Source organism: Coenobita brevimanus, chromosome 70 (genome assembly GCF_032717465.1).
Source record: "Coenobita brevimanus isolate Jiangsu-jjx chromosome 70, ASM3271746v2, whole genome shotgun sequence".
Classification (NCBI taxonomy): Eukaryota; Metazoa; Arthropoda; class Malacostraca; order Decapoda; family Coenobitidae; genus Coenobita; species Coenobita brevimanus.
Genome location: NC_137023.1, coordinates 53644840 through 53655304, shown reverse-complemented (window position 1 = coordinate 53655304; position 10465 = coordinate 53644840). Strand labels below are relative to the sequence as shown.

General features: G+C 40.2%; 1 protein-coding gene across 1 annotated transcript in view; it reads left to right on the top strand.

Annotated features, from left to right (window-relative positions):
• rdgC (retinal degeneration C) overlaps nucleotides 1-6561 on the top strand; it is a 251872-nt gene extending 245311 nt beyond the window's left edge. The window contains exons 15-16 of the mRNA XM_080277606.1: nucleotides 526-811; nucleotides 6315-6561. Coding sequence (XP_080133732.1) covers nucleotides 526-811; nucleotides 6315-6561 — 533 coding nt within the window. The remainder of the gene's footprint in view (nucleotides 1-525; nucleotides 812-6314) is intronic.
• The last annotated feature ends 3904 nt before the right edge of the window (nucleotides 6562-10465 follow it).

Sequence of the window (10465 nt, the reverse complement as noted above, 5' to 3'; positions counted from 1 at the left end):
CATGTCTTTACAGCAATATGGGACACTGACCCGGATAACAGAATGGGTCATTTTAATATTAAGTAGCAACAATGATAATGAATCATCTGTTTATCTGTGCGTTTATTGTGCAAGGCGATCCAACTGAAAAACCCTTCTTGTTTCCTGTCCCTACTCAGTACCTGACTAACGATCCATCCTTCCACATGCACCAGCCTAACCCTGGGTACAACAATCATCTAATGTCGCACCCTTCCACCATACACCACCCTCTCGAACGCCACAACACACCATCCTCCCTCATACACCACAACACACCATCCTCCCTCATACACCACAACATACCACCCTCCCTCGGACACAACACACCACCCTCCCTCATAGTCCTCTAAAACGGGAAAGTTACAGAGGGTCTAAGAGTAGGGTAGGAGAATACAAGGCAAAGAGACTGAAACAGGTGATACTGACAGGAGACTGGTATGGTGTAGGTCTCTAATTTCGCTCTCTCTATGGTGCAAGTTTCTAATCCCATCCCCTTCTCCCCAGGCTACATCAGCATGGAGGAGTTCAGCCAGACATGTGAGCTACTGAGTCGGCACATAGACGTCCCCATCCCCAAGGACGAGATCACCGACTTGGCCCGGTCCATCGACATCAACAAGGACGGCTACATCGACTTCAATGAGTTCCTGGAGTGCTTCAGGATCGTCGAGTCCACCAAGAGGACTATGAGCATGGAGGACGAGGACGAGGAAGACGACGAGGAGGATGAGGAGGACTTTGGGAAGGACGGACAAAACGGAGAGGCGATGATGCCCATTGTTACGGATGGGTAAGAAACATCAAGGAACAGGAACTAAGAAAGTGGCATGTGATGGATGTGTAGAACGAACAACAGAATTTTGTCCATTTATGAGTAGTCCGACGCCTTAAAACTGAAGGGGGTGATCACAAACTAATCGCCCCCATGTCATCATAACTTCTGCAATGAGGCTTTCCTCCCTGGAACTCGCATCAAAGATTCAGGAAGAGGAAAAAAAATCGTCATAGGGAAAGAGAATGCAAAAGAAGAAGAAAAAGGTTCAAGGCGATTGCTTGAAAAAGCGCAAGAGGAATCAATAGCAGAAGAGAGAGGAAAATAAAGTAAGAAACGACAAAGTGAAGAGAGAAGAAGGGAGAAAATAAATACAATTATGGGTATTTAAAATAGACTGTAAATGGGAGGAGAAAAAAGCAACAAAAAATCATGGGGAAGATATTAGAAATGAGGGCAGGGACAAAGAAAAAAAAGGATAGGACAAAGGAAACAGCTGGAAGGAGAAAACTGATTGGCAAAAAACATTCATAAAAGTGAGGACACTGAAAGAGAATGTGAGGAGAAAAGAAAATGAGGAAATAAAGGATAAAGGTGAAAGGACAAACGAAGAGGAACGAGGAAGAAGATGCATATTGGTCGAGAAATACGAATTTGCGGATGAGGGAAAGAAGGACTGAACATAATATAAAAAAGACGAGGATGTGGAAAATAAGACAAACACGATTAGAGCTGAGAGAGAGAGAGAGAGAGAGAGAGAGAGAGAGAGAGAGAGAGAGAAAGATAAAAAAGGCTATGAGTAAAAACGCCTGAAAAAACAATATTTACCTACGGACGAGGAAAACCAAAGCAAAACTAAGGGAAAAAAAGGTTATAACATGGAGGAGGACATGAAAAATACAGATGAACACTGTTAGGACGAATGTAGAAAGGAACACAGTGCGAAAGAACGAACTGGACAAACATCATGTATTCAAGGACAAGGGAACAGAATGAGTGACAAGTAAAATGAAAAAGAAAGGAGCATGCAAAGTAGTGAATACGATTCTAGAGAAGAAAGATAAAGAACGTATAAGAAGAAACTAGTCGAACAAAAAGAGATTATGGACAAGGGAAAAGAAGAGTGGAAAGAACGATGAAGTGGGAAAAGAAAAATGAATACGATTATAACAGCGATAGAAGGGAAAAATGATAAAATTAACAGACTGATTAAACGCAACGAAATTACGGACGAAGGATAAACAAAATAATGGAAAAAGTAACGACAAAAAGGGGGGAGATGGAATGTAAAGGTGACCACTATTATAACACTGACGGAAAAAAAAATAGAGAGATAACTGATTATATAAGACCACCTCCATAACTAAAAAAAAATTTAATAAGACAAGTCATCTAATTAACAAATCCACATGCACGCAAATGTTCCCCTGTATTCTTGCATCCAGAATTAAAACTAAAAAAAAATGGCATACCCTTGATAAAGAGAAGACAGTCATTTAGAAAATCCATAAATGCACAAACAATCCGTCATATGCATTCCTTTCATTGCGTCCACCTTCAAGAACATGTAAAACGAGTCAACACCATCTCCGAAAAATTTTTGAGAACGACAAAAAAAGCTATTTTAAAATTCATATTTGCACGAATGAGTCCAAATGCGCATGAACGAATCCAAATATGCACGAACAATCCGTCTTTATTATGCATTCCTACTACTTAATTCAGCCAGAAACATTCCAGGTGGACACGCGAATTCCTCTTCTCCTCTCCTCTTTAAGGTGCGGGAATATTTCAGCACTCGCTCCGCTGGCACCAGGATTCTTCGCAGCATAAACAGGCTTCATATCGCGGGAGATGACGAAATGAAGGAACCCAAACCAAGGTCTTCCCCAGCATGTCATTAACATAAAAATAATATTGCCTTCTTTAGGAATGATTATAAACAAACATTTAAACTTCCTCCTTCGGGGGGCAATTTTTTTTTTTTCTCGAGGCCAAGGTAAATAATGGGCCATTTTCTCGTTAGTTTGCAAGATTTCGTGATATCTTTTCCTCACTGATTCATTTTGTATATTATAGGTTGCAATTCTTTACTATGCTACCGGTGCAACCAATGCTGCAAATGTAAAGATGCAAGTGACATAGAATATAAAGGAGCAATATGCAAAACCAATTGTTAAGGAAGAGGTGCCAGGAAGTCTGTTACATCAGCGAGAACATGATTCTGTGAATATTAAACTGTATTTTATATTGAGTGCCATAATTTTATAACATCCAGAATAATGTACCAATTAATAAGGAAAAGTAGGTAGTAGTGCAGGACACATTATAAATGAAAGTATTGTCATACTCATAGTGCCAGCTGCTGCAACTTTCTTCCAGTTTCGATAAGGACATTATTTTATATCGCAGAAGAGATCAGTGACTTAGGACATTATTTTCTGAATTTCAGAAGGCTATCTAGCAACACTTCCCTACCAATTTATATCATTACTAGTTCATTTTGCAGATAAAATCGTCATCAAAAGGGCCTGAACTACATACAAGAGATTATCAAGGTGTAATACGCAAAATAAATCCTAAGCAGATGCTAGAAATCCTTCTGAGCTGGCGAGAACTATATGTCTTATATATTTCAAGAAAAGGGGCTGCATAAAATTACTGGAGACAAATTATAATTGCTTATCCTGTAGCATAAAACGTCTGACCATTCTTCATGAGGCCTGTGAACATTTTCGCCTGGCTACCTAACATAATACTGTATTCTCTGATGCACACAACGCTTTCAGTGCGGCGGCTTGGTCCGAGCAAAAATACAGTTTTAAAATTTGGGTAATTTTCTTCCAGTGTCTTAAGCTAAAGGGGAAGCGGCATATTTCATGGGAAGATAAGCTGTGAAATTTGGGTTAGGTTTAAACTAGAAGGATTCGTTCGTCCAGCGGTTGATTCTTGTTTCTTGCCCTATGTTGGCTATTTATTACAAACCTTCAATTAATGTTTCTGTAAATATGTACATAGTTTACTCTAAAATATGCATATATTTATCCTTTACTCGACATGCACTAAATCAAAAGTGTTCTATTTGCACACCATTTTTACTCAACGTATTCTTGATAATGTAATTTAGAATAGTGGATGTCGGAGAAACGCAAGAGGAATAAACAACAACGCTTTATCTAACCACTTCAGACCACTTCTGGTTATACAACATTATTGCCAAATGGTTCTTCCATTTTCACTGCCACTTTCGAATTTGCTAAGCATAATAGTTTTATCAATACTGCATAATCAGGTGACCAGATATTAATAGCAAGTGGCAGGAGTTATGCATGTCATTGACAAAGAAAGAAAACTACCACACCACCACAAAATTAAGGCTTCCAGACGTTTTTGATACTCTACCCATAGCTAACACTACTACGTGCTTTGCTACGTCCATAATCCCACCACCATAACCACACACAACCATCATTATCACGAAGCTTAGTTCCTACAGCAAATAAGTTATTCCATTCTTAAGTAGTACACACACACACACACACACACACACACACACACACACACATTAAAACCGCACCTCTCTAGCCATATACTGAAAACACTAACTACAAGGAAATTAACACCAGTACAGCACAGTCACATTACCCATACACTCACAACCCCTCAGCCCACAGCATCTGTACCATATTATATAATCCATCACATCACAACATCACAGCGAACACAGTACCATAATACCATCACCAACCACCCTGTTTAAAATAATTCTGTGGAAACCCATTGTCTTCACACTCACGCACTCCCACCACCACACCCTGGGCACAAATGACTAACATCATAACTGGCACACTACCATAATAATTATCCCATAAAGTATTACAGTCATAGTACTTACAAGAGTACACACAATCACACTACAGCGCTCCAGACACACACATACACACAATTAAATTACAAAACACCACAGTCAATCTTTCCTATAGAGCATTACAACAAAATAACCCTCCCCCACACACACCCTTAGCCATCACATCACAACAAGTGCACTATCAAAGCACCACAAACAGTCTTTTCCATCCATTTCGCATTAACGATACTATCTACACACCTACCTACTCACACCACAAAGCCATAACCACACACACACAACAAAACAATGGCAACAATAAGCACACAACTAAACTATCAACAATACCCATTTCATTAACCCCTTCATTCAGAGAGACACCACCTAAGCTGAATATTCTCGTCTGATAAAAAATGAATTAATTTTTAAGTGCTGCCCCCGTAAGGAATAAGGTTAGTGAGCATAGTTTTTGATCTCTTCAGCCCAAGTCCTTCCTAAGCTTAATAAATCGTTTGGTGATAGAATGAATTTGATTGGCCGTCATATACTGTATACAGAGGTGAAGTAGTAGTAACATACACGCACACATGAACATTTACAGCAGTTCAGCAAGTTCTATCCCTCACCCACAATAAATCAACTAAAAAAAATGCCTTTTTAAACGACTGTCACACACTTCTATCCTCATACGTTAGAGTATAGCTGTGGATTCACTTTTTATTACTGCAGGCATGGCTGCTCACTTTTAAGATTTCATCATTTTTTTTCTGGCAGATTAATATCGTGCATCCTAGGGCTGGCAGTGCAACAGTATGCGAGTTATAGTGGTTGTGGAAAAGATTCAGAGGTAATGACGCTTTTGCATGAATATATATAAAAAAATACACATTTCATTAGCCCGAGTGCATTTCGTCATGCTGAGCCTCACTTCACACATTAAACGCTAGGTCTCACACGGCTGAATAACATCAACTGGCTGAAACAAGAGTAAAGTACTTTCATGTCAATGTACGGACGGAAATATCCCCTTCACTTCGAGAGGGTTCCCTGAAGTAGTCTTCTGTAGTAGACAGGAAAAAAAAGTAATTGTATTGAAGGGATAATTATGATTATTATTTCACTCCTTCACTAATATGGGTCTCTAATGTTCTAAATAAAACCATCTGGTGGTAGTCAGAATGAAATGCAAACCTGTCATCGTACAACGAGGCTTATCGATACTGCTTCAGTTATGATCGTTTGACTCGCAAAGTATTGCTTAACATATGCAATTGCATGTATAGCTGGTATATAATGAACACGGCTACACTAAATTTTGACAGACACACCCATCCTTCATAAATACACCTTAACACAAGCCGTTGAAACCACAACGCCACAACCAACCACAGCTTAACCACACTACTAACCACACCACCTCCACACTATTTACTCTCCACTGTCACTACAAGCTTTACATGATGACCCATATCAAAATCACATCTCTCGCAGCTCAACATCCATCAGCATTCAACATCCACCACCACTATGCATACACATCCACATCCTCTCTGAATTCATAGTCACTAAACCTCCACCGATATTTAGTATCCATCACCATAAATATCATCCACCACTTTACATCCACCATTGCTTAATATACACAACTCAGCATCAACATCCAACTCCACCCAGCAACCAATATCACTCAACATCAACATCCAACTCCATTCAACAACCAACATCACTCTCCGTCAACGTCCAACTCCACCCAACAACCAACATCACTCAGCATCAACCTCCAGCACCACCCAACAACCAACATCACTCAGCATCAACATCCAGCACCATCCAACAACCAACATCACTCAGCATCAACCTCCAGCACCATCCAACAACCATCATCACTCAGCATCAACATCCAACACCACCCAACAACTAACATCGCTCAACATCATCATCAAACACCACCCAACATCTGCACTGCTCAACATCCACCATCACTCAACGTCAGTAAACACTAAAATTAAACATCCACCACTACTTAACATCCACCACTATTAAGCATCAACATCCACATCCACTAAACCTCCACCACCACTTAACATCCACCCTCATTGTTCATCCACCACCACCACTCATGACACACACACACACACACACACACACACACACACACACACACACACACACACACACACACACACACACACACACACACACACACACACAACTACATCTATTAATATCACACATCACAATCATCATAACCCCCACAACGCTATCGTACCTGTTATCATGTGCAACACCATCACACCTCATATGCATTATAGCTACCACACACACACCCCATCAACACCACTACCACACAAAAATACCAAGCTTTAAGCCCACCACACACACACACATCCACCTGCAAAAACAAACTTTCAAAATGAGTAATGTCACCGAGTTCAGGGACTTCATTACGTTACACTTACACCACCACAGCCACGCCACACTTGTACCCACACCATAGTGACCCCCACACCTCAGCACCCTCACAACGCAGAGCTACCACGCTGCAGTGAATATTTCTTCCATACCCATACTCCCGATGCAACTTCCACTGCAACCGCATCACCACACCCACACTATCAGAAGATCAACAACCACGTCACTGCACAAAGTTTTACCACATCCTCCCAACCCACAACTACCAGTCTACCACAACCACACCATCGAAGCTTCTACGACCACAATCGCACTACCACAACCACAATATTATGATTTAACAACTACGTCAACACACTCACATACTCCCCATACTCACGGAGGCCTCACTTCTCCAGTTCTGCTGACGCCTTGAGATCGATACAGAAATGACATTCAGCAAAAAGGAGTAAGTTTCCTACCACAGTACCACACGATACGAAATTTAATAGAGCAAAAGAATTTTGAACACAAGCGGAGAAAAGTGGGGAGAGCAATAAGTGGTATAGCATTTCACAAACACTTCAGATTTATTGATATATGAGTATTGTATAAGCCTGAGGCAAAACCTTGATACAAAAGGAAAAGTATCTTTCCTTATGTGCAGATTTTGCATATGGAAAAAGTTTGATATTCTCCATATGCCATTACATACATATATACATACATTAGCATAATGAAAATATAAACCAAGGGAATAATCCCATACCTTGTAGAACACTTTGTTAGTGGAAAAAGTTGTTATTGGTAATGCATTTAAGCAAAATTCAAATTGTGATATGCAAGCCTGATCAAAAACTTTTTTTTTATGTAGAGCTAGTGGAAGATATTTTGACTACGGCCCATCCACTTCCAAAAACCTATGTGCCACTGAATATCTCGTGTCTTCTTTAGAATGTGTGGCATAGTCTATAGTTCTCCACGTTTATAGTTCTTTCTTTTTATGTGAATGTTGCATTACAGGTGTTTTTGACTCCATAACATGTACATAATGAAGTCATGGTCGTCTATGCACAACATATAAATATTCACAGTGATGTTTAACTATTTTAGATTCCAGAGGTTTATCGACGTGTCATTTTTCTGCCTGGGACATTTGTTGTATATACCCACGTAACTTTTATGGGAGTCCAGGGCACGCTTAGATGGAGTTAACGTTCTTTGAGTCACCGCCATTATTCTATTGTGAACTTGTATCAAAAGTAAGTTTATAGTCATGAGTCAGCTTCAGTGTCTGGTGCTGTAAACTTCCAAAGCATATCTGGGCCAAGGTTGGATTCATTAACTAAAGGAGCCGCATCTGATTACTGCGTAAGAACGGTCTTATTTTTAGCTTTAGATTTTTACGATAGGGCTAGCGGAACTATACTAGCAGCAAGGTTGAGGGTGGCCCACGTCTGACCCACCATAGCATCATGCCTTTAAATAATGCTTGTTCTGCAAGGCATATGGAATAACTTCATTCTCGTCACAGAAATTTATGCTACAACTTTAATGAACAGCCGTTTTATAGGCAGTTCATAAACTGAAAAAGAAAAAAAAAATTGCTATGGTGCCAGTGAAGCGTTTCGATCCACATTAGTTCTGTGGGACCGTTTCATGCTGAAAGAAATATTTCGTGAAACATGTATTACTTCACGAGAATAGTCTCTTTAAAATTCTCTGGAATATGAAACCTTCATTAACTCTGTCTCATGTCTACCCTGAGTACAGAATGGCTACTCCCTGCTTTCTCGGCTGTCATAGACACCTCACTATTCGTATGGCTGAGTACGTAACTCTGGTGTATCAACTGAACCAATAATCACACAAAGACCTTGGCAACTCTTCGTCTTCACTATGTTTATCACTAATTGTAAGGTTAGTGAATCCACACCATGGTTTTCTCCTGATAAAGCGTGCCTCGCTTCCCAGGTCTGCAGTGTAAAATTGCTTAGTTATAATCTCAAGTTCAGGTATTACAAATATATAACAGTTTTGTCTTTCAGAACCTCATAAGTTATTTATTCGAAGATTTGTACATAAAGTTGCTATTTCAATTATAAAAAATATATGACGAAACTTAAATCTCAGCAAGGTCTCTTAATAACCTATCCTGTTTAACCAGTTCAGCTCGAGGACGTCTTTAGATGGCTCACAGTGTAGAGACTCAAACAGGATTCTCATATCGATCAAAATGAGGTAGGTTTTGCGCAGATGGTCTGTGACTGGGACTTTGATACATGGTCGCAGGGAGCCCAGGCGTGTTTTACTCTACTTTCTCCTCTAGCTTTCAGGGGTGCCTCACCGCCAATTAGCTTTTTTTTTTTTTTGTTTTTACCCTTTCAGTGACGTTAGGCTAGATATAGTAGTTTCTCATTTTCCTCCCCTCCCTGATAGCTAGGAACAGTAGGTGTCTGTTCCTGTATACTGAGATTGCCTTTGCCTTCTGACCACAGAGGGTCCCCCTTACTGATCGCTCTGGGGCGTGAATAACACGATCGGTCCTCCCTGGAGTGGTTTGAGGGTGATGGGGATATTGTTATGACTGATAAATTGATGGCTTTCTTGAGAGAGACCCGATTGTGATGTGAAGCCAGGGTAAGAAAACACAGAAACTTGCATATGCAGATGAGGGAATGCTGTTGAATAATTGAAAAGGCTATCGATTAGGGAAAGACTAAGCTAAGAAAGGAAGGAGGATAAGGAGAGACTGAGGGGACTTCGTTAGAGTGCGTTCCTCTCCTCCAAGTTCACTACGAGGCCGTGTTACTGTATATCATATTCTTGCCATCTCCTGACCCTTATGCTCCTCTCTGGGGAAAAATTCGAATCTTATAGGTTAGATACATCCTTCATCAAACCCTTCACTACTTGGCTGCTCTCCTAAGACGAATACAGTAGGCTACATTTCTCTGACGGCAGCAACCACAACAAAGTGAGAGAGAGAGAGAGAGAGAGAGAGAGAGAGAGAGAGAGAGAGAGAGAGAGAGAGAGAGAGAGAGAGAGAGAGTCTGGCTGATGTGATAAAGTTACTACTGTCTTTTAATCTTCTAACGCACTTTCACTAAAACTGAATCACTTTATCCTTGAGTCAGTAGCAACATTCCCTCATGTTATTAACTTGGCCTTCCCAGTAGTGTTTTTCAGGCCGCTGAGGACAGACAAACAGACACACATGGCTGAAAAGCAACTTCCTTGTCTGCGGTGACCTAGGTAAAGATACGCAAAAAAAAAAAAAAAAAAGAAAAAAAAAAAAAAGAAAAAAAAAGAAAAAGAAAAAGAGAGCGATTAAAAAAAAATAAGGCAGGAAGTGGAAAAGAAGGACAGAACAGGAAGAAGGAAGCAGAGGAAAAGGAAAAAATTGGTGAATAATAGAAAAGAACACGGAAAGA